The 23,375-nt window shown below is 58.9% G+C and overlaps 2 protein-coding genes across 2 annotated transcripts; one reads left to right on the forward strand and one right to left on the reverse strand.

Annotated features, from left to right (window-relative positions):
- LOC311614014 (calpain-8-like) lies at nt 1–11,307 on the forward strand (the record flags this gene model as incomplete). Its single annotated transcript, XM_084868503.1, has 10 exons — nt 1–210; nt 1,631–1,700; nt 3,442–3,560; nt 4,570–4,703; nt 5,927–6,095; nt 7,764–7,847; nt 8,192–8,277; nt 8,923–8,997; nt 10,382–10,542; nt 11,163–11,307. The coding sequence occupies 10 exons, from the start codon at nt 1–3 to the stop codon at nt 11,171–11,173; spliced, it is 1,119 nt and encodes a 372-aa protein (XP_084724629.1). The 3' UTR covers nt 11,174–11,307.
- A 4,317-nt stretch (nt 11,308–15,624) lies between these two features.
- Nucleotides 15,625–17,709, reverse strand: CCDC185 (coiled-coil domain containing 185; the record flags this gene model as incomplete). Its single annotated transcript, XM_084868504.1, has 3 exons — nt 15,625–15,790; nt 15,905–16,356; nt 16,483–17,709. The coding sequence occupies 3 exons, from the start codon at nt 17,707–17,709 to the stop codon at nt 15,625–15,627; spliced, it is 1,845 nt and encodes a 614-aa protein (XP_084724630.1).
- Nucleotides 17,710–23,375: the final 5,666 nt, after the last annotated feature.

Here is a 23,375-nt window from a genome sequence, read left to right on the forward strand (position 1 = left end):
ATGGCGGCTCCGGGGGCCCCGGTGCCCGGCTCCAACCGGAACACCGTGAACCACCGGGGCCAGGACTTCGAGATGCTCCGGCGGCGGTGCTTGGATGCGGGGGAGCTGTTTGAGGACCCCGAGTTCCCGGCGGGCCCGGCGGCCCTGGGCTGCGAGGACCTGGGACCCGGCTCCCCCCAGACCCAGGGCGTCGTCTGGAGGCGGCCCCCGGTAAGGGCCGGGCAGCCGGGCGGGGTGGGGGGCTGAGGGGCCTGTCTGTGTCCGGCATCGGCTCTGGGCTGCAGGGGAGCGGCGGGCAGGGTCATGGCCGCGGACAGACCCTGGCGCTGGGGTCGGAGGAGGCGGAGGGCCTGGCGGAGGCCAGCACCGGGCTCGCGTGTTGGGAGTGTGTGTGTGTGTGTGTGTGTGTGTGTGTGTGTGTGTGTGTCTATGGGGGGAGCCTCGGGCCTCTCTGTGTGTGTGTGTGTGTGTGTGTGTGTGTGTGTGTGTGTGTCTATGGGGGGAGCCTCGGGCCTCTGTGTGTGTGTGTGTGTGTGTGTGTGTGTCTCTCTCTGTGTGGTCACGAGAAGGTGTGAGTGCAAAGCCTTCCTGCCTCGGACCCACTCAGGAGCCGGCCGGGCCTGAGTCACGGTGTTTGTGGAGCGCTGAGGGCCTTACTGAGTGATGGTCACCATCGCTAATGACAGACGTGGTTGTTATTCAGGAAGAAAAAATAGACAGTGTCCTGTGTGTGTGTGTGTGTGTGTGTGTGTGTATGTCTCTCTGTGCGTGTATGTCTCTTTGTGTGTGTGTGTGTGTATAAGTCTCTCTATCTGTGTATGTGTATATGTGTGTGTATGTCTCTGTGTGTATGTGTATGTGCGTGTGTGCATGTGTGTGTATGTCTCTCTCTGTGTATATGTGTGCGTGCGTGTGCCCGTGTGTGTGTGTGTGTATATGTGTGTATGTCTCTCTCTCTGTGTATATGTGTGTGTATATGTGTGTATGTCTCTGTGTGTGTATGTGTGTCTGTGTCTGTGTGTGTGTCTCTGTGTATGTGTGTGCGTCTGTGTGTGTCTGTGTGTATGTGTGTGTATGTATGTCTGTGTCTGTGTGTGTCTCTGTGTATGTGTGTGTCTGTGTGTGTGTGTGTATGTGTGTGTATGTGTATGTGTGTCTGTGTGTGTCTCTGTGTCTGTGTGTGTGTCTGTGTGTATGTGTGTGTATGTGTATGTGTGTCTGTGTGTGTCTCTGTGTCTGTGTGTGTGTCTGTGTGTGTGTCTGTGTCTGTGTGTCTGTGTGTGTGTCTGTGTGTCTGTGTGTGTGTGTTCGCAGGGGAGGGTGTGGGGGGGAGCCTCTGGCCTCTTTTCAGCTCCTTTGGCTGTCAAACTGCTCTGTGTCTCTGATCCGAGTTCCAGCAGAAAGCTAGCCCCGGAGAGAGGACTTCTGGAATTTTCTTCCGGCCGGGGCCGAGATGCCCTCTCCTTACAAACCTGGGGACACCTGTGGCCCCTGAGAGGTTCATACGTGTTAGTCCTCATGTCCCCGGGTGTTTTCCTCCTGGGTCGGGTGGTGGGGGAAGCCATCTCGGTCTTGTGGCCACCATCCCCGGGCGTCGTATGACGTGTGTTTTGTCTCCAATTGCTCCCAGGAGCTGTGCCCCCGCCCCCAGTTCATCGCCGGTGGAGCCACCCGCGCGGACATCTGCCAGGGTGACCTGGGTGAGTAGCAGGGCCTGTCCTGCTGGTTGTGAACACACGTGACGTCAGATGACGCTGTTACACGTGACCGCCTGCGGTTGCCTTTATGTGGCCATAATTGGCCCTATAACACAGCCACGTCTCTGCAATTAGGGACCGTCATCATCGATGCTTTTATGATTAGTAAGGGAGCAGGGGTGCCTCTCGCTAGCCCAGCTTCCTCTCAGGGGGCCCAGGATCTCAGGACTGAGAGGTGTCCCCCTCCCAGCCGCTCCTGTTCCCTCCAGGCGGCTGCAGTGACGCGTTGGAAATCATTTATTTTGTTGTGTACGTTCTGGCCTCAGGGGTCAGACTCCCGAGGTTGTCTGCAGTAGCGACCTGACCCTGAAGCACTCCTGATCCCCCAGGGGCCTAGTGGTCGAGGAGGGACAGGACTGGCCTTTTCGGGGACAGCGTGGCTCTGACGTAGATTGGCCGGGATTCTGAACCGGCCGTCCAGGGGCAGCCCCGACACACGGGGCAGGGAAGGAAAGGAACGAGAGACACATCCCACTTGCGGAAAAGCAGTAAAACAACCCACATCTCAGCCTCCATCGGGACCCGATAACCTTCATCTTTTGGGGGGGTCCACTCCCCCTTTTTCCTCCTGGTTCTGGCTAGGAAAGTGTCTCCCATCCGATGGAAACCTTTGTGGTTTGGAAGGTCACAGGGCACCTCATTTTATTTAGTTTATTTTTTATTTTATTTTTATTTTTTTAAAATAATCTTTGTAAAGTGAACACAATCTTTTTTTTAAAAAAAAATATTTCTTTATTGATTTCAGAGAGGAAGGGAGAAGGAGAGAGAGAGAGAGTTAACAACATCAATGATGAAAGAGAATCACTGATCGGCTGCCTTCTGCACACACCCCACTGGGGTTCATGCCCACAACCTAGGCATGTGCCCTGACCGGGAATTGAACCCGGGTCCCTTCAGTCCGCAGGCTGACTCTCTATCCACTGAGGCAAGCTAGCTAGGGCAGGGCACCTCATTTTACAGAGAAGAAGGGAGAGGGAGAGAGAGTCAGAAACATCGATGAGAGAGAAGCATCGATCGGCCGCCTCCCACACTCCCCACTGGGGATGTGCCCTCCACCAAGGTACACGCCCTTGACCGGAATTGAACCGGGGACCCTTGAGTCCGCAGGCCGATGCTCTATCTGCTGAGCCAAACCGGCCAGGGCTGGGGCCTGCTTTCAGAACGGTGGTAGCTCGCTCTACGCTGGCAACACTGTGAAGGAGATATTCCGGGAAAGTGTGTTTGATTCTTCACTTACAGATACCATGGCAGGGGGCGGGGGGGTGGGGGGGGAGGAGGGGGTCACGTGGCGGGTTCAGGGCCGGGTCCTGGTGGGATGCTCACAGGATTGAGGACCTTGTGGCTCGTCAGACATGCTGCTTTGTCAGCATCAGGGATGGTTTCTTGCTTCTGCACCCACCCCCCAGCAGCCCCCCAAGACAGAGCCCGGGTTCAGCGAAGGGCCTTTGTCCTCTGGGCCGGGGGGGAAGGCCCCGTGTGCCTGGAGCTGTCCCCCCCGTCCCCCCGGGTCTTGGCTGGGCTCCTGGGAGGCCCCGGGGGTGCCGTGTGGTCTGCTCTGTACGGTCGGGACCAGTGGCCCTCCTGGCCCACGCCGGCCGCCTCCATGCGGGGACGGACTTGGGAGGGAGAGAGAGCAGGACCCCGCAGGCCCGGCCTGACCGGCCTGTCCCCACGGCCCCGGCAGGTGACTGCTGGCTGCTGGCGGCCATCGCGTCCCTCACGCTGAAGGAAGAGCTGCTGTACCGGGTGGTGCCCAGGGACCAGAGCTTCGAGGAGAGCTACGCCGGAATCTTCCGCTTCCAGGTCAGTGCGTTTCGGCCCTGGACACTCCCTTCCTGGACACTCTGTCGACCCAATCACATCTGCCCAATAAGAAGCTCTGGGGTGGGGCCCGGGAGCCTACGTTTTTATTTTTATTTTTTAAAATATATTTTATTGATTTTAAAAATATATATTTTATTGATTTTTTACAGAGAGGAAGGGAGAGGGATAGAGAGTTGGAAACATCGATGAGAGAGAAATATCCATCAGCTGCCTCCTGCACACCCCCTACTGGGGATATGCCCGCAACCAAGGTACATGCCCTTGACCGGAATCGAACCCGGGACATTTCAGTCCACAGGCCGATGCTCTATCCACTGAGCCAAACCAGTTTTGGCTTATTGATTTTTTACAGAGAGGAAGGGGGAGAGAGAGAGAGAGAGAGAGAGAGAGAGAGAGAGTTAGAAACATCAATGAGAAAGAAACATCAACCAGCTGCCTCCTGCACACCTCCTAATGGGGATGTGCCCGCAACCAAGGTACATGCCCTTGACCGGAATCGAACCTGGGACTCTCCAGTCCGCAGGCCGACGCTCTATCCACTGAGCCACACCGGTCAGGGCAGGAGCCTACGTTTTAATGGCCCCTCCACTCCCTTGAGCTTGCGACCCATCCAGTCACCTGCACCAGCGGTCGGCAAACCGCGGCTCGCGAGCCACCGGCGGCTCTTTGGCCCCTTGAGTTCTTAGCAGAGGCCAGCTTAGGAGTCCCCTCATTAAGTCAGTCACAGTGTACCTACCTAGATAGTTCACGTTTAAAAAAAAAATGGGGCTCTCCAAAGAAATGTCAACCGTTGTGCTGTTGATATTTGGCTCTGTGGACTCATGAGTTTGCCGACCACTGAGCTACACATCCACTCCTTCTCTCCCCTCCCCCCCCCCGCCCCCCCCGGCTCCCCCAGGCCTCAGGGCCTCGAGGAAAGAGTGAGCCTCACAGAGGCTTCTCTGGGGTTCCCCCTGCCTCCCAACCCCCCCCCCCCCCGCCCCCGCAGTTCTGGCAGTGCGGCCAGTGGGTGCAGGTGGTGGTGGACGACAGGCTGCCCACCAGGGACGGGCGGCTGCTCTTCCTGCACTCGGCCGACAGCAGCGAGTTCTGGAGCGCCCTGCTGGAGAAGGCCTACGCCAAGTGAGTGTGTGTGTGTGTGTGTGTGTGGGGAGGCGCCCGGAGACCCCCCAGTCTTCCCTGGGGATTGCACCTGCCCCCTCGCCCCCAAACCCAAGGGGCCACGCCCAAGCCTTTCCCTGCACCTGGTCCCCCATGGGCTGGGCCCTCGGTGACTGAGAGAGACAGAGACTCGGGCTGGGAGTCGTTGGCAGGCTCAGTGCTGTCCCCAGGCACGTGTGAATGGGGGAGCCACGGCTGCCTCTTCTCTGACACCCCAGGGGCCGTGGGTGGGCCCACGTGGATTTGGAAAAGGATGGTAAAGAAGGAGAAGATGATGAACAAGAACAGACCCAGAGATAAGGAGCCACGGGTCAGACGGTCGGACCTCAGAGGGAAGGCGGGGGTAAAAGGGAGAGATCCACCAAAGGACTTGTGTGCACCCATAGGAGCCTAACCAGTGGTCAAGGACAATAGGGGGTGGGGGTGGGGGCATGAGTGGGGAGGGGTGGGGAGTTGGAATGGGGGGTTGAGGACCAATATATGATACCTTAACCAATAAAGAAATAAATAAAATAAGAGAAGGAGGAGGAGGAGGAGGAGGAGGAGGAGGAGGAGGAGGAGGAGGAGAAGGAGAAGGAGAAGGAGAAGGAGAAGGAGAAGGAGAAGGAGAAGGAGGAGAAGAAGAAAGTGAAGGCACTCAGATTCCAAACTCGCCAGAGTCTACTGGCTGCTGGTCCAGCCGTCCTCCTCCTCCCTGCTGGCATATGACGCTCAGTGCCTTCTCCTGGCTCCTTCAGTTCGCTTCCCTCCCTGGCACCCTCTCTGGGACCCCGGCTCCTCTCCGGCCGTGTCCCGCCAGCAGGTCCCTCGGGGTGCCTCTCAGCCTTGAGGGAGGGTCCCCCTCGCCCCTATCCCTGCCCATCCCCCCAAACCCTCAGAACCCCAAGAAGCGAGGGTCAGCTTTGCACAGGTGACGCTTGGCAAAGGGTGGCCTGGGGGGAGGGGGTCGGAGATGGGCTCCCGGCTAGGCGCTGAGTTGGCCACTTGGAATGGTGGCCCGGCACCTTCCCTGTTACCTCCAGATCGAGCCTCCTCTGTTACCTCCAGATCGAGCCTCCTCTGTTACCTCCAGATCGAGCCTCGTCCCAGCCTCGTCCCCCTCCCCCTGCCGCCTCCATGGCCGGACCCTGGGGTCGCTCAGGGCCGTGGATGGTGCGGAGAGTGCCTTCTGTCCTCCTCAACAGGCTCAACGGCTCCTACGAGGCCCTGGCCGGCGGGTCCACGGTGGAGGGGTTTGAGGACTTCACGGGCAGCATCTCTGAGTGTTTTGACCTGAGGAGGCCGCCAACCGGCCTGTTCCAGATCATCCGGAAGGCGCTCCGGGCGGGCTCCCTGCTGGCCTGCTCCATCGACGTGAGCTCCCCTCCCCGTGGGTGGCCGGGCGGGGGCCGGGCGGGCCTGGGGCCGGTGCAGAGCCTGGGACTCGACGGGCAAGCCCAGTGGCACCCTGGCGGTCCCAGGTGGGGAGGAACTGGGGTGGGTCTCACGGTGGGAGCCCCTTTGGTACCAGGGACATGGCCCCAAGAATGCAGCTTTGAGCCCGGGATAGCCTAACCCAGCAGCAAGCTAACGTACCGGTTGGAGCGTCTGTCCCCTGGTGGTCAGTGCACGTCATAGCAAGCGGTTGAGCGGTCTTAGCATATCATTAGCCTACTACACTTTGATTGGTTGGACGAGACGACCAGATGACCAGGCACTTAGCGTGGTAGGCTTTTATTCTATAGAAACATTCTGCCCACGCTCGGCTATGCCTTGTTGCAAAGTCATGTTGGGATCTGGGGAAGCGGACGTGATGATCGACAACGGGATGGACTTGGAAGAAGCGAGAGGTTCTGAAACCAGGCCCACACCCTGGCGGGGGCTTGGCGGTATGGACGCCAAAGCAGCATGGAGACCCAGCCGCGGGGTCTGTGGCCACCCGCCTGCTTCTTCTCTTTCTCCCGCTCACTGGGGGCCGAGGCCCGTGGGGGACACGTGGGTGACAGGTCTCTACGGAGATCCTAGCGGGATGCGTGTGTTTTTGGTGGGGGTGACATGGGGCATGGGGTGCAGAGGAGACTGTGGAACAGGAGGATTCTGGGAAGTTCAGTCCGAGAAAACAGTGAAAATCAGGACTCGCCCAGGGCAGCCGTTCTGGGTCATTGTCCCTCCTGCAGGCGGCGTGACGAATGAGTTCCCGGTTCCCTGACATTAAAAAAAACATTTTTTTATTGATTTTTTTACAGAGAGGAAGGGAGAGGGATAGAGAGCTAGAAACATCGATGAGAGAGGAACATCCATCAGCTGCCTCCTGCACACCCCCCCACTGGAGATGTGCCCGCAACCAAGGTCCGTGCCCTTGACCGGAATCGAACCTGGGACCCTTCAGTCCGCAGGCCGACGCTCTATCCACTGAGCCAAACCGTTTTTAGCTTCCCTGACATTTTATTTATTTATTTATTAAATTTTTTTTTTTTTTTGTATCACTCTGATGGTTAGTGACTTTGAGCATTTTTTTTTTTCATATGACTATTGGCCATTTGTATGTCCTTTTTGGAGAAGTGTCTATTTATGTTCTTTGCTCATTTTAAATATTTTGTTGATTTTTTACAGAGAGGAAGGGAGAGAGATAGAGAGCTAGAAACGTCCATGAGAGAGGAACATCGACCAGCTGCCTCTTGCACATCCCCTACCGGGGATGTGCCCGCAACCAACATACATGCCCCTGACCGGAATCGAACCTGGGACCCTTCAGTCTGCAGGCCAACGCTCTGTCCACTGAGCCAAACCGATTTCAGCTTCCCTGACATTTTAAAGGCTCGGCAGCCACACAGCACGCTGCCTGGAGCTGCAGGTCTCATGAAAACGTGTGTGTGGGGGGGAGGGAGAGAGGGAGGTTTCATGGAGAGGTTCCCTTTCCCTGCACCCCCAGCCCCACCCCGAGGCCCCGGGGCCGGGCGGCGTGTCCTTGGGCAGCCCTGCAGGACCAGCCCCCTCAGGGCCGGGGGCGGCCGCCCTGAGTGGACTCGGCTCCCCACGCAGGTCTCCAGCGCGGCCGAGGCGGAGGACCTCACCCGCCAGCAGCTGGTGAAGAGCCACGCGTACTCGGTCACCGGGGTTGAGGAGGTAACGCCGGGCGGGGTGTGTGTGTGTGCGTGTGTGTGTGTGTGTGCGTGCGTATGTGCGTGCGTGCACGCGTGCGCATGTGTGTATGTGTGTGCACACGTGTGTTTGTGTGCACGTGTGCGTGTGTGCGCATGCGTGTGTGTGTGCCTGTGTGCATGTGCCTGTGTGTGCGTGCCTGTGTGCGTGTGTGTGCGTGTGTGCGCGCGTGTGTGTGTGTGTGTGTGTGTGCGCGTGACGGTGACCATCAATCAGTCCGGGCGTCCCTGAGAGAGGGTGGGGTGCAGCTCAGAGGTGCAGACACGGGTGCAAGGCCCCGGGGGCCACCGTTGCCATGGCTTTTGCAGGTGGATGTCCGGGGGCGCCGGGAGAAGCTGATCAGACTCAGGAACCCGTGGGGCGAAGTGGAGTGGACGGGCGCCTGGAGTGACAGGTATGAGCTGTCCTCTCTCCCCCTTTCTCTCCCCCACCCCCCCCGGGGCGGGAGAGCGAGCGTGGTGCAGAGACACAATCGTGATGACCTGGGTGGCGTAGTGCGTTCCCCCATATTCCTGTCCTCAAGTCATGCAGCCCGTTCAGGAAAGGGCGGCAGCCCTAACCGGTGTGGCTCAGTGGGTAGAGCGGCCTGAGGACTGAAGGGTCGCGGGTTCGATTCCAGTCAGGGCACGTACCTGGGCTGCAGGCTCGATCCCCGGCCCTGGGACCATGTAACACATTGATATTTCTCTCTCTCTCTCTGTCTCTCCATCTCCCTTCCATTCTCTCTTTAAAAAAAAAAAAAAAAAATAGCGGGAAAAATATCTCTGGGTGGGGATTAACCAAAACTAACAAAGAAAAAAATCATTGCCGAAACCGGTGTGGCTCAGTGGATAGAGCGTCAGCCTGCGGGCTGAAGGGTCCCGGGTTCGATTCCGGCCAAGGGCATGGAACTTGGTTGTGGGCACATCCCCAGTAGGGGGTGTGTAGGAGGCAGCTGGTCGGTGTTTCTCTCTCACCGATGTTTCTAACTCTCTATCTCTGTAGAAAAACCAATAAAATATATATTTAAAAAAATCATTTCATTCCTCCCCCGCCCCAGTGCCCCGGAGTGGGATCACGTGGACCCCAGGAAGAAGGAAGAGCTGGAGAAGGAGGCCGAGGACGGAGAGTTCTGGTGAGGAGCTGCCAGCCGGAGAGCGGCCTGTGGTGGGGTTCACCCCCCCGTTCGGATGTGGGGCGACTCCCTTGGATGTTGGAGAAACTCGCCGTGGTTCCGGCCAGGGCTGGGTGCCTTCCGTCCTTCTCCCCCTCCCCCGGCGGATGATTCTGCCTCTGAGCCAGGATGCCCAACGCCTTGGCAGTGCCAGCCCCGGGCCCTCAGCACCTCACTCTCACCTGCTTGCCTCCCCCCCTTCTTTCTAATAATATATTTTATTGATGTTTTACAGAGAGGAAGGGAGAGAGAGAGAAACATCGATGAGAGAGAAACACCGATCAGCTGCCTCCTGCACCCCTCCCCGCACTGGGGATGTGCCCGCAACCAAGGTGCATGCCCCTGACCGGAATCGAACCTGGGACCTTTCAGTCCGCAGGCCGACTCTCTATCCACTGAGCCACACCGGTTTCGGCTGCCTGCCTCCCCGTATCTTCCCAAAGGAACGAGCCATCCTCCTGGGTCTCTGACCTCGGGCTCAGCTCCCCCTCGAAGGGGGACAGGTCCCTGGCGGGTGGGTCCGGGCAGGTGCTCAGGACGTGGCCTGGCTCAGAGGACGCCCATGAGGATGAAGTAGGGGGGGTCTCTTTAGGGGGGACCCCAGTTCAGCCTTCATTCCCTTTGCCTGCCTGCTGAGATGTCTGATGGGCTCCCGTAGGTAAGAGGAGAAGCTGACGATGGGGAGGAGATGGGACTGCAGCCCCTGTGTTTGTTGTATCTGTGGGCTGTAGGAAAGCAGAGCAGCCGGAACTGGTGTGGCTCAGTGGCTAGAGCGTCGGCCTGAGGTCTGAAAGGTCCCAGGTTCGATTCCTGGTCAAGGGCATGCACCTTGGTTGCGGGCACATCCCCAGAGGGGAATGTGCAAGAGGCAGCTGATGGATGTTTCTCTCTCATTGATGTTTCTAACTCTATCTCTCTCCCTTCCTCTCTGTAAAAAATCAATAAAATATATATATATATAAAAAAGAAAGAGCCAAAACAGGTGTGGCTCAGTGGATAGAGCATCGGCCTCTGGACAGAAGGGTCCCAGGTTCGATTCTGGTCAAGGGCGTGCACCTTGGGTGGTGGGCACATCCCCAGTAGGAGGTGTGCAAGAGGCAGCTGATCCATGTTTCTCTCTCATCGATGTTTCTAACTCTCTATCCCTCTTCCTTCCTCTCTGTAAAAAAATCAATAAAATATATTAAAAAAAATAAATAAATAAAAAGAGAGAAAGAAAGCAGAACACTAGCCCCATCGCCCGTCCCCTGTGCCCAGGAGGCACCCTGCTCCCCTCTCCTCTCCCCCCTCCTCCCGCCCCCCGCCAGCCCAGCGCTCTGACGGTGCCCCTCTGTCCCTGCCCCAGGATGTCCTTCGCGGAGTTCCTGAGGCAGTTCTCCCGCCTGGAGATCTGCAGCTGGTCCCCCGACTCCCTGAGCCGCGAGGAGGCGCACCAGTGGGACCGGGTGCTGCTCCCTGGCCGCTGGGCCCGGGGCCCCACCGCCGATGGCAGCCAGAGCCCCCGAGGTGAGCGTGGGGCCCAGGGTCTCCCGGCATGGCCTCCCGCGGGGCCTGTACAGGTTCCTCTGCGGGCAGTGGCTTTGCCCTTCGTTCTCCGTGGCCCCTGGGGCGTGCCGGCCAGGACGTGGGCTGGTCTCACCTGAGGCCCGACCTCAGCAAGGGTCATTCTCCAGCTTCTGGTCCAAACTGTCCCTGCTTCACCCCCTGCCCCTGCTCCCTGCCCCTCTGCTCCCCTGCCCCCTGCCCCCTGCCCCTCTGCTCCCCCGGGATGTGCTGCTCCCCACTAACCACCTGGGCACCTGAGCCTCCATCCATGCCCTCCTGCCTAGCTGGCCGCTGAGCTGGGGCCGCCGTGGCTGATGGCATGGGCGGGGGGGGTAGGGGAGAGGTGAAGAAGGAGGATACCTGCTGTTCCGATTGCCCTCATCCATCCCAGGGGCCATGTCTCTGTTTGCACCTGAGCCCGAGGTGGAGGGCCTTGACCTTGGGGGTCCAAGGTGGCCACACAGGGCCTGGGAGTGGCCCCTCTCGCCCTCTCGGTGGGCACGGTCTCTGCATGAACCCCGGCTTGTTAGGAGGGGGGCAGCCGTCCCGTTCCCAGCCAGGGCTAACACACATGTGTCCAGGCTCCTCCTAGGTCCCCGCCGCGGGGGCGGCCCCGGAGGAAGACACCCCGAAACGAGGCCCCCCACATCTCGCAGGAGGAGGAGGCGGATCTGCTGCTGCTTCCACTTCCCGCCTCCCCAGGCCCCGAGCACCCTCTGGCCTCGGGGCTGTACCCGGAGCTGTGGGAGCAGCGTTACAATAAAATCCCCGCTGAGTGCAGGCCTGGGTCTTTTTTTAAAAAAAAACCTTAAATATGTTTTTATTGATATCAGAGAGGAAGGGAGAAAGAGAGAGAAACATCCATGATGAGAGAGAGTCATGGATCGGCTGCCTCCTGCACGCCCCGGACTGGGGATCAAGCCCGCAACCCGGGCCTGTGCCCTGACCGGGAATCGAACCTGGGACCCTTCAGTCCACAGGCCGATGTTCTATCCACTGAGCCACACCAGCCAGGGCGAGGCACTGTCTTTTAAGCTGAGACGTACATTGATTCTGGCCACTGGGCATCCCAGCGTGCTTTGTGAGGCCATCGCCACGAGGCGCGGACACCTGCCCTGCCCTGCCGGGCGCCGCCAGGCCTCACGGAGCCCATGGCGCCCGCGTTTCAGCTCTTCCTGCTCTTTCGGCAGCAGCAGCACCTGGAGCTGAGCTGAGCCCCCGTGCACCTGCGTGCGCACGTGGATGCAGAAACGTGTCCAAGATTCAAACACGGCCGGCCAGGCTCAGCCAATCGCGGAGTCTCGCTGGGGAAGAGGCTGAGCCCCCCAGAAGTCTCTGAGACACATGCACACACACGTGCACACACACACACACACACACACACACGCACGCACACACATGCAGATGCACCTGCCCGCAGACCTGCACCGGGGAACGCACCTCGGGAGTCCCAGGTGAGGTTCAGATTCCTCCGTCTCTAATTGCGATGATGAAGGACCTGCAGGCAGGCTCTCTTGGGCAGCAGCCCCAAAGGTATAAGAAAAAAAAAAAGAGGAGTTGAAACCCGCCAATACCCCCTTGGGTGACCTTTCAGGTGGGAAGGAAGGTGGAATAAAAACAATGAATGCTAGCCGAAACCGGCTTGGCTCAGTGGATAGAGCGTCGGCCTGCGGACTGAAGGGTCCTGGGTTCGATTCCAGGCAAGGGCATGTATAATACCTTGGTTGCAGGCACATCCCCACTGAGGGGTGTGCAGGAGGCAGCTGGTCGATGTTTCTCTCTCATCGATGTTTCTGACTCTCTGTCCCTCTTTCTTCCTCTCTGTAAAAAAAAAAAAAAATCAATAAAATATAAAAAAAAAATATTAAAAACAAAAAACGATGAATGCTAATTGGCTTACATTCTTCAAAATTATCCCTAGCTGCTGCTTCTCCCCACCCCACCCCTTTCTTTTACGTGTTCAGAAGCAGGTTATTTCCATGTCACCCCTGTTTTTGTCAGACATTAACCCAGGCCATCCATTAGCACGACGCTCTGCCTGCTTCACGGAACACCTTAGCAGAGGTTTCCATTACGGGGACGAGACGGTCATAGAAAAGATGATTTAATGAAAGCAACCCTGTTATTTGCAATCCGGGCCGGCCTGCCTGCAGCCACCGGGCGAGGGGCTGAAGGACGCTGAAGGGCTCTGGGGAGGAATTACCGCGCAGACACTGCGCCCCGGGACCCGGGCTCCGGTGACTTCAGGGTCCCCCAAAACAGCTGCTCCAGGGAGGAGCAGCCGGCTCCGGGGAGAGGCGGGAGGAGGGGTGACAACGGAGGCCCCCAACCCCTTGTCTTCCCCGGAGGAATCCCCAGAGAAGGGGACATGAAAGGGCCTGCTCTGGTGGTGGAGAGGGTTTGGGGAGGGTTCAGAGCCAGGGGTCTTCAAACTATGGCCCGCGGGCCACATGCGGCCCGCAGAGGAGTCTGATCCGGCCCGCCAGGTTTTTTGGGCAGGGAGCGCAGCCGAGGTGTTACAGTAGGAATTAGTAGTTCATATGGTCCGGCCCTCCAGCTCTCTGAGGGACCGTGATCTGGCCCCCACTTTAAAAAGTTTGAGGACCCCTGGTTCAGACCATGGAAGTTGAGTCCAGAGCTGTTGGCCTGGGTATAAAAATGACAGATGGCCGACACCGGTTTGGCTCAGTGGATAGAGCGTCAGCCTGCGGACGGAAAGGTCCCAGGTTCGATTCCGGTCAAGGGCATGGACCTTGGTTGCGGGCACATCCCCAGTGGGGGGTGTGCAAGAGGCAGTTGATCGATGATTCTCTCTCATTGACGTTTCTAACTCTCTGTCCCTCTCTCTTCCTCTCTGTAAAAAAACAATAAAATATATATCTTAAAAAAAGGACAGATGGTTTTACATCTGTCTTCCTCCACCCCGCCCCCCCCAGCACATGACAGAACAGGTGGGCACGTGACATCGTGCACAGGGAAGTGTCCTTCTATGTGTGGGCAGTGGGTCTGGAGTCTGAGGCCACCCCTCTCTCAGGTCCTCCTGGGTGCCCCCCACAAAATCGGGGGGCAAACTCGGTGCCATAGCTGGTGATTGGGTGACACATTTGGTGATTCGGTGACATAGTTGGCGGGTGCTGTTGAGGTCCCACCGAGGGGCCGTCTGGAGTGATGGAAGGAGAAGTGATGGGACGGAGGGGGCTGCTCCTCGCTCTGTTCCCATGGCGCTCGCTGCCCCGGGCGACGCTCAGAAAATGTGAAGGGAGCCCTGACCGGTGTGGCTCAGTGGATAGAGCGTCGGCCTGCAGACGGAAGGGTCCCAGGTTTGAGTCCGGTCAAGGGCATGGACCTTGGTTGCGGGCACATCCCTACTGGGGGGTGTGCAGGAGGTAGAGCTAATCGATGTTTCTCTCTCATCGATGTTTCTAGCTCTCTATCCCTCTCCCTTCCTCTCTGTGAGAAATCAATAAAATATATAAAAAAAAGAAAAGGCGTAAAGAGGTTGCTAAGAGGGATGCGGTATTTCTGTGTTGGAGCCTGGGATCGGATTGATGGACACAGCTCACCGGGGACTCGGGCTGCCTTGCTGTCTGTCTAGGAGGTCAGGGGTACTGGGGGGCAAAGGGGGGGCTCCCTGGCACTGACTAGGTCAGAGGTGCAAGGGTCCCGCCTTGAAACAAGTTCCTGGCTCTGTTTGCATGTGCCAGGAGGTCCCGGGTCCCAGGTGGCACCTGCCCAGTGCCCACCGCTGGGATCTGACGGGCAGGCGGAGAGGCAGGGCGATGAGAAATCTGCTAGCGGAACAGAGAAATCCTGAGGAAGAGAATGGGTCAGCCCAGCGTGGGCCAGTGCCCGAGGGGAGGCCGATTCTGAATGTTCACTCTGCGCCACTCTCTGCCAGTGATTCCCAAAGTGTGGTACGCGCACCCCCAGGGGTGCGGGAAGAGTCTGGTGGGGGTTCGCGTTGCACCGGAGTTTGGTGGGGATAGGCACTGCACCGTGCTTAGCTGCGCCGAATTCTACGTTCTCCTGAGGATGAGGGGAATACTCAGCGATACGAAAATTACAGAAGGGGTTACACATATGTCAAAAGTTTGGGAAATACTAGGTCTAGGCCAATGGTCAGCAAACTCATGAGTCCACAGAGCCACATATCAACAGCACAGCGATGGACATTTCTTTGGAGAGCCAATTTTTAAAAAAAACTTTAGCTTCTTCGAACGCCACTTCTTCAACATAGACTCGCCCAGGCCACGGTATTTTGTGGAAGAGCCACACACAAGGGCCCAAAGAGCTGCAGGTGGCTCGCGAGCCGCAGTTTGCCAACCACTGGTGTGGGCTCAGGGAGATCTTTAATGAGAAACCAGGGCTTGCATGCACGAACGTCCTGTTTCACGCCAGGTTTCCTGTTGGGAATGGCAGCCTACTCGTCTTCATCAAGAGTTTAATAGTAGCCGAGACCGGTGTGGCTCAGTGGATGGAGCGTCGGCCTGAGGACTGGAAGGTCCCAGGTTCAAGGGCATGTACCTTGGTTGCGGGCACATCCCGGGTAGAGGGTGTGCAGGAGGCAGCTGGTCGATGTTTCTCTCTCATCGATGTTTCTGGCTCTGTATCATTCTCCCTTCCTCTCTGTAGAAAAATCAATAAAATATATTTTAAAAAAGAAAGAAAGAAAGAAAAAAAAGGTTCCAGGAATTGTAAAAAAAAAAAAAAAAAAAATCACACTAGTTTAAACTAGGCCAGTAGGGGAGTGTGTAAGAGGCAGCTGGTCAACGTTTCTCTCTTATCGATGTTTCTAGCTCTCTCTCCCTTCCTCTCTGTAAAAAATCAATAAAACATATATTTTTTAAAAAGACACAAAGGCCACCCCCCCCCCCAACTTATATCCCCAAGTTTCCCGGCGTATCCACTCGAATAAATCGACTAGCGCATGAGAGAGGAAATTGCAGCTATTTTATACATTTTTTCCCCCCTTAAAATCCATGCTCACACGTACAGTCAGGTTATAAAAGCAGTCCCATGGCCACGTCTCCTGCCTGCGGGTTCTCAGTAGCTGCCGCCTCGGAGCTGCGCCTTTTGGAAACCCTCGGAGGCGGCCCCCTTGTCCTGGGCCAGCTGCTCCGTCCTCTGCTCCTTCTTGCGGATGGCCTCCTTGATGCCCTCCACGTGGCACTTCTCCTCCTTCTCGGCCTTGAGCTTCAGGACCTGGTGGCTCTGCTCCCGCCGCAGGCGGAGCTCCCGGGCCTGCTGCACCTTCTGCTCGGCCGCCAGCCGCCCCAGCAGCCGCCGGCGCACCCGCCGCTGCTCCTCCAGCTCCTGCTGGCACTGCTCCTCCTCCTGCTCCTGCAGCTCCCGCTCCTCCCGCAGCTCCCGGTGCGGCCGCTCCCTCCCCGCCAGGCCCCTGTGCAGCTGCTCCTGTGCCCGCTGCGCGCTCTGCTCCAGCGACAGCCGGCGCAGCAGCTCCTCGGCCTTCACCTGGCAGTCCATGAGCACCTTGCGCGCCTGGAAGTTGACCAGGGAGCTCAGGTTGGCCTCGCGCACCTTCTTGTGGCCGCCGCTAGGGGGCGCCTGCTGCTTGGGACACGTCGTGGCCGTCGTGGTGATGGTGGTGGAGGACGGCACCAGCCTCCTCGCCGGCTGCTGCTGCTGCTCCAGGATGGGCTGCTTCCGCTGCTCGGACAGCGTCTTCTCCAGGTTCTTCTCCAGCTCCAGCTCCTGCTCCAGCTCCTGTTCTCGCTCCCGGAGGTGGAGGCGTTGCACCGGGCCCGGCCTCCTGGACTTGGGGGTGGGGGCGGGCTCCGGGTGAGCCCGCGTCTTCTCCAGGTTCTTCTCCAGCTCCTGCTCCAGCTCCAGCTCCAGCTCCAGCTCCTGCTCTCTCTCTTGCTCCCGGAGGAGGCGCTGCACCGGGCCGGGTCTCCTGGGCTTGGGGGCGGCCTCCGGGCGGGCCCGCGTCTTCTCCAGGTTCTTCTCCAGCTCCTGCTCCAGCTCCTGCTCCAGCTCCTGCTCCATCTCCCGCTCCCAGAGGAGGCGCTGCAGCACAGGGCCCGGCCTCCTGGGCTTGGTGACCCGCTCCGGCCGGTCGTGGCGCTGCTCCCGGTCGTGGTCCTCGGGCGCTCCCCACAGGTCGTGCCTGGCCTGGCCGTCGCGCGCCCTCGGGCGGGCCCTGCGCTGCTCCCCGCGCTGCTCCCCCCGCTCGCGCTGCTCCCGCTCGCGCTGCCACTGCGCGCGGCTCTGCTGCAGCAGCTGCCGGCGCTCGCGCTCCAGGGTCGCCTGCACTTTGCGGTCCGAGCGCTTGAGCTCCTCCCAGGCGGCCGCCGCCTGCCGCTGCAGCTCGCGCATCCGCTGCGCCTTCTGCAGCCGCGCCAGCACCAGCGCCACGATCTTGCGGTCCCGGGATGACAGCACGGCCTCGTCCAGCTTGTTCTTGAGCATCTGCGTGTGCAGGCTCCTGGCCTCCCTGCCCGAGCGCGCAGGCTGCAGGAGGGCCTGGCTGGCGAAGGAGGCGGCCAGCCGGTCCCCGATGTCCCTCTTGGGGCCCTGCGCGCAGCCGGACAGCATCCTGAACTCGCGGGAGGGCGCCGCCGAGGACCTCTCCTCGGAGGGCAGCGAGGACAGGGACCAGCGGTCCAGCCCCCCGGCCCCCGCCGGCAGCGCCCAGGGGTCCCCGATCTGCGCCTCGTCCGCCCCGAACAGGCCGCTCAAGGGGGTGCAGGCGCCCTCGGGGTACGGCGGGGGCGAGTCCCCCTGCGCCGGGGGGCAGTGCCGGCAGCGCAGCGGCGGTTGGGGGGGTGATGCCAGCTGGACCTGGAGGGGCTGCGTCCTGGGCTCCCCCCAGGCCTCCCGGGGGCGCCAGCTGCGCGGGGGCCGGTGTCTCCGGGCACCGCCGCCGTCGGGGGGCCTCTGCGCCGCCGCCACGTCGCTCAGGCTGCGGCTCTCCCGCGGGGAGTCCGGGGGGGACTGGTGGTGATGGTGGCGGCGGGGAGACCAGGGGGTCCCCGCGGCCTCGCTCCCCTCGCCGCCGCCGCCGCCGGGGGTCCCCGCCCGGCAGCCCCGAGCCGGGCGGGTGTGCGCCCCCCGGGGCCTGTGTTCCCGGAGGTCCCGGTGGTGCGAGAAGCGGCCGAAGTCCTCCATGGTCCTCCCTGAGCCGCCAGGGGGCGCTGCCGGGCCCCGCGCTGCCCTACGATCCCTGGGGTTGGGGGGTGGGGGGTGGGCGCTTATGACGCTCCGGCCACTTCACAATGCCCCTGGCACCGACGGGTACCCCAGCCCCCCAGCCTTAGACCATGGCCACCCCACTCCCAGCCCACCCTATACCTGGGGGCGGGGACTCAGGGGACAGGGGAGCTGTAGGAAATCAGGGTGACCCTTAAAGCTGGGGCTTCCTAGTGAACTTAATACCGTTATTTTAGGCAGGAAATAATTTTAAATATATATATATTTTATTGAATTTTTACAGAGAAGAAGGGAGAGGGATAGAGAGCTAGAAACATCAATGAGAGAGAAACATGGGCCAGCCGCCTCCTGCACACCCCGCACTGGGGATGTGCCCGCAACCAAGGTCCATGCCCCTGACTGGAATCGAACCTGGGACCTTTCAGTCCGCAGGCCGACGCTCTATCCACTGAGCCAAACCGTTTCGGCTAAATGATTAGTTTTTAAAAGTCAGCCTTGCGGCACAATTTCTCAGGAATCCAGTTCTTTCATGCCCTGCCTTCGCGTTCTCCTTGACTGACCCAGGGAAACGGATGCCTCCAGGGACAGTATCTGAGAAAACACAACAGGCACCTCTCTACAAGAGCCTGTGAGACAGGGACTCACCAACAATAGCAGACCCACAAAACAGTAAAAAATACACACACAAACAACAACAACAAACAAACAAAAACATATATTCCGTAAACACCCAGGACAGTCCGTGAAAAACTTCTGCGAATCCAGTACTTAAGGATGGGAATTGTAGATTATATGCTTCTTCTCTCTCTCTCTTTTTTTTTTTTTTCTTCAGAAAAGCAGAAAATAGTGCGATAAGAGCCTGGGAACTAGGAAAGTTACGTTTCCATGGAAACAATCAGTTACCCACAAGGCCCAGTATTGCATGTGCATAAGAACTTGAGTGTGTTAAAATGATGGCTGACCCATATATGGAAACTCCAACACAACAACACGGCGACGGAGGGACTGTCCTCTCCTGAGTGTCAGAGGGAAAAATCTCAAGATCAGGCGGGCAGCAGAGCCGGATCAAATCCCGCCTCCCCCTTAACCTCCCCGTTGGGTGGTCTTCTGAGCTATCCTTGCATAATTATAGCCAGAGCAAATCATGTGTGGCCGAGGGAGTGTGTGTGTGTGTGTGTGTGGGGGGGTGGATTTTAAATATTTCTAGTTTGTTCCATTTTAAGATGTTGGTGTTTCTCACATATGTCACCTTAATGCCATTAACAGCTGGAGATGGCAATGAATTAATTCTTTTACAAATATATTTTTTTACTAGAGGCCCAGTGCATGAAATCCGTGCACTGGTAGGCTCCCTAGTGGCTGCTGGCTGCCTGCGGTGGCCTCCACCCCTTCCCTCAGCAGGCCCTGTGCCCTGGTCTAATTCCTGAAAACCGGTTTGGCTCAATGGATAGAGTGTCGGCTTGGGGACTGAAGGGACCTGGGTTCGATTCCCATCAAGGGCATGTACCTTGGTTGCAGGCACATCTCCAGTAGGGGGTGTGCAAGAGGCAGCTGATCGATGACTCTCTCTCATGGATGTTTCTAACTCTCTATCTCTCTCCCTTCCTCTCTGTACAAAATCAATAAAATATATTTTAAAAAAAGAAAGAAAAAAAAGAAAGATGCCCAGTCAACCCAGTCACCTGAGCCAGGGCACCAGCAATCCTTCTGAAGAAAAGAAGGGCTCAGCATAAGTACTTTTGAAGCTTTTGCTCCCACCGCGAGATAACAGAACGCGATTATAAGATCACTCAACAGTGACTCAGAGGCAGCGGGCTGCATGGCGAAATGATCGATTTTTGAAACTTAATCCCAGATGGTTTGTGAGGTTAAACACGGGAAGAGGTTTTTCCCGATGGGGACTTGGGGAAGACAGGTGCATGGAATAATCTATCTCATTTGGGGTTACTTCTTCATCCTCAGCATGGCGTAAATATAATTAGATTTTTTTTAAAGAATGAGCTTTACTGAAACTTAAAAAAAAAAAAAAAGGGTGGGTTTTTAAAAGTTCCGTGTTTTTGTTTTACTTTTTCTGTTTTGCTAAAACTGCGTCTGGAGTTTTTCACTCCCAAGGAAATGCGTTTTTTTCAGAAAGGTCTCGGAGGGGAAGGAGAGAGGGGAGACAGCTCCAGGACAGGGCAGAGATAGATGGTCCCACCTCAGGCCTACCGAGTCTGTTCTCTGCGGAGGAGAGAGGAGTCTGGGTGGATGTGGCTACAGTTTGAGGACCACTGACTGCCCCCCTCTCCCTTCCCTCCTCCATTCCTTCCCTCTCCTGCAGAGCAGTTCCCAACAGCTCCATCCAGGCAAACACTTGTGTCCTGTAGCTTTAAGGGACGGCCTTGGGGCAGCTTGTGGGCGCATCTCTCCAGCTCCGACTGCTCTGATTTCCACTGCCTGCTGGGTTCCCCTCCAGCTACTCAGACGCAACACTGCCCTCCTAAAACCTCCGCAACACTGCCCTCCTAAAACCTCCGTTGCAAATTGTGTTCCCTGTTTTTATTAGCAGCAGACAGCTTGGTCCCTGAGACTGTACATCTTGATACTGACTCTGTGTCATCTTTCCTGCTCACCCTCAAGCCATGTGTTCCCTGGGATCTGACAACCCCCTCCTCAGAGCCTCCCATGGCCATGGCCGTGGCCCCTGTTCACCTCCTCCTCCCCCCTCCCTCCGACCTGTGGTTTTCTTATGCTACCTGCCCCCCACCCCCTCTTTGGTTCCACCCTGAGCATCTGCCCCCTGGTGGTCAGTGTGCATCATAGCAACCAGTCATTCCACTGGCTGTTCCACCGTTTATAGTCGATTTGCATAGTAGGCTTTTATTCTATAGGATGACTTCTATAAAATGATCCATTGAGCATTAAAAACCAAATCATGATATAAAGCCCTTGGCGAAAACTTTCCTAGAGCAGCACCTCACACATAGTAGGACTCAAGACATACTTGTTGAATGAGCGGGTGACCGAGTAGACATATCATCCACAGACAAAGTGTAGATTTAGGTCCTTAACTGGGAGCGTCTTGCAGGCTGAGCTGGTATCCGTTTGCGTTTCATGGATTTGCATCGTGTCGGCATATCTAGGCGCTCGGGACATGCTGGCTGCCATGCTGGGTAAGTTCCAGTGAGGTTTGTTCTCTCCCACGCCTTCCCTTGGTGCTAAGGATTAGCCTTCCCGGAGAAAGAAACTCACGCCAAGCTGACAGCGGGTTTTATTTATTTTCATTTTCTTGTTAATCCTCACCCGAGGATATTTTTTCCATTGGTTTTTAGAGAGAGAGAGTGGAAGGGAGAGGGAGAGACAGAGAGAAACAATGATGCGAGAGAGAGAGAGAGAGAGAGAGAGAGAGAGAGAGAGAGAGACATCGGTCGGTTGCCTCCTGCACGCACCCTGACCCAGGCCCGGGGGACCTGCAACCAAGGTACAGGCTTTCAGTGGCCATGAACTTTGCTGGTCAGAATCTTACACCGACCCGTATGGAACCGCCACCTTTGGTTTTGCAAAGCAAAGATACACATATAAATAACCACGCCACGTTTGAGGTGGCTCCTGGAAGTTGATCTATCCCGGAAGGACGTGTTTTAAAAATCCCAGGAAAAGCTGTCATTCCCCCACGACCATCAGGATGTGAGATTTGTGGGGAAAAGTCAGCAGGTTTGGTGGCGGCCTCAGAGACATGGCATTCATAGCCACGATCGCTCCAGACTACTGGGGTGCCACTGGTTTTGAAGTGCTGTCTACCACCAGTATTGGCTCATCAGCACACACACACACACACACACACACACACACACCGCCCTCCCCGGACCCTGTAACACACACGGTTAACTACCGTGGCTGGGATTCTGGCCGGGAGAGCCAGGCCGGCTGAGAAAGGCCAGTCTTGGGGGGACAGCAGGTGGCCAGAGCCAACGGGAATAGAGAGTCGCACCCGCTTTGGGCACGGGCACCACAAGGGCTGGGAGAGCAAACACCCTGGGTCCCCAGAGGCCTGGTCCTTGGCACCCAATTTCCTCCCGCGGCGGCTCGGACCACTCTTCCCCTGACCACCAGAGGGCGCCCCGGAGCGGAGAGGTTCAGAGGACGAGTGAGTCCCCAGGAGCTGGGGAGGGGGCAGCGTCTCCATCGGGATCCAGGGCGCGCGCAGAGCCTCGGCGTTGGGAAAGGGGAGAGGGACAAACGGACCACGACGCTGGAATATGAGAGACAGCAGCAATCGGCCTCCACGCTAACCCCGTGGGTGGTGAGGGTCTGGGCGCACCCCCATCGCCCGGACCGGCGCCACCTCCGGGCAGCAGCCTGCATGGGGGCACTTTCCCGCGCTGCCCCGTTGCCAGGGGCCCTGGGCACCCCGTGGAGGCCGCTGCGGGCTCCGGGCTGCGCTCAGCCCGGGCGGGGGGTGGGGGGGTGGGGATGGGGGATCGCCGTCCAGCTCCGGGGAGGGCGCCCCGGCCCCCCGCGCGCGGGTGCGAGAGCCTCTCCGGCTCCGGGCGCCCCGACAGGGGCAGGCGCGCGCGCTTCCCATTGGCCTGTGAGATCTCTCTTCTTTACCTTTAAATTTACGTTTAAAAAATTCCCCCTTCTGGCCGATACCGGTGTGGCTCAGTGGATAGAGCGTCGGCCTGCGGACTGAAGGGCCCCGGGTTCGATTCCGGTCAAGGGCATGTACCTTGGTTGCGGGCACATCCGGGGGTGTGTGTGTGCAGGAGGCAGCTGATGGATGTTTCTCTCTCATCGATGTTTCTGGCTCTCTATTCCTCCCCTTTCCTCTCCGTAAAAAATCAGTAAAAATACAGTAAAAAATATATTTTAAAAAAAAATTCCCCCTTGCCTCGAGGCCTCCGCTCTGCCCAGGCCCCCTCCCTCCCTCCTCCTTCCATCCTCCCTCCCTCCCTCCCTCCTCTTTCCTCCCCTCCCTCCCTCTGAGCCGCCCAGGCCCCCTCCCTCTCTCCCTCCTCCCTCCTCCCTTACCTCCTTCCTCCCTCCCTCCCCTGCCTCTCCCCTCCCTTCCTCCCCTTCCCCCTCCCTCCTTCATTCTCCCTCCTCCCCTCTCCCCCCTCCCGCCGCCGGGCTCGCGGGCGCAGGTGCGGGGCGCGCGGGCGCCTCCTCGGGGGCGCGCGGTCCCTCCTCCCCCCGCGCCCAGCGGCTCCGGGGCCGGGGTGGCGGGACGGGGGGGGGGGGCGGGAGGCGGGGACGGGGGGGGGGGCGGGGAGGCGGGGCCCGGGGGGCCCGGGGAGGCGGGGACGGGGGGGGGGCCGGGGAGGCGGGGCCCGGGGGGCCCGGGGAGGCGGGGACGGGGGGGGGCGGGGAGGCGGGGCCCGGGGGCCCGGGGAGGCGGGGACGGGGGGGGCCCGGGGAGGCGGGGACGGGGGGGGGGCCCGGGGAGGCGGGGACGGGGGGGGCCCGGGGAGGCGGGGACGGGGGGGGCCCGGGGAGGCGGGGGGGGGGGGCCCGGGGAGGCGGGCCCGGGGGGCCCGGGGAGGCGGGGACGGGGGGGGGCCCGGGGAGGGGGGGACGGGGGGGGGGCCCGGGGAGGGGGGGAGGAGGGAGCCCGGGGAGGCGGGGCCGGGGGGGCCGGGGAGGCG

This window comes from Pipistrellus hanaki (genome assembly GCF_964339955.1).
Source record: "Pipistrellus hanaki genome assembly, chromosome: 20".
Taxonomy (NCBI): domain Eukaryota; kingdom Metazoa; phylum Chordata; class Mammalia; order Chiroptera; family Vespertilionidae; genus Pipistrellus; species Pipistrellus hanaki.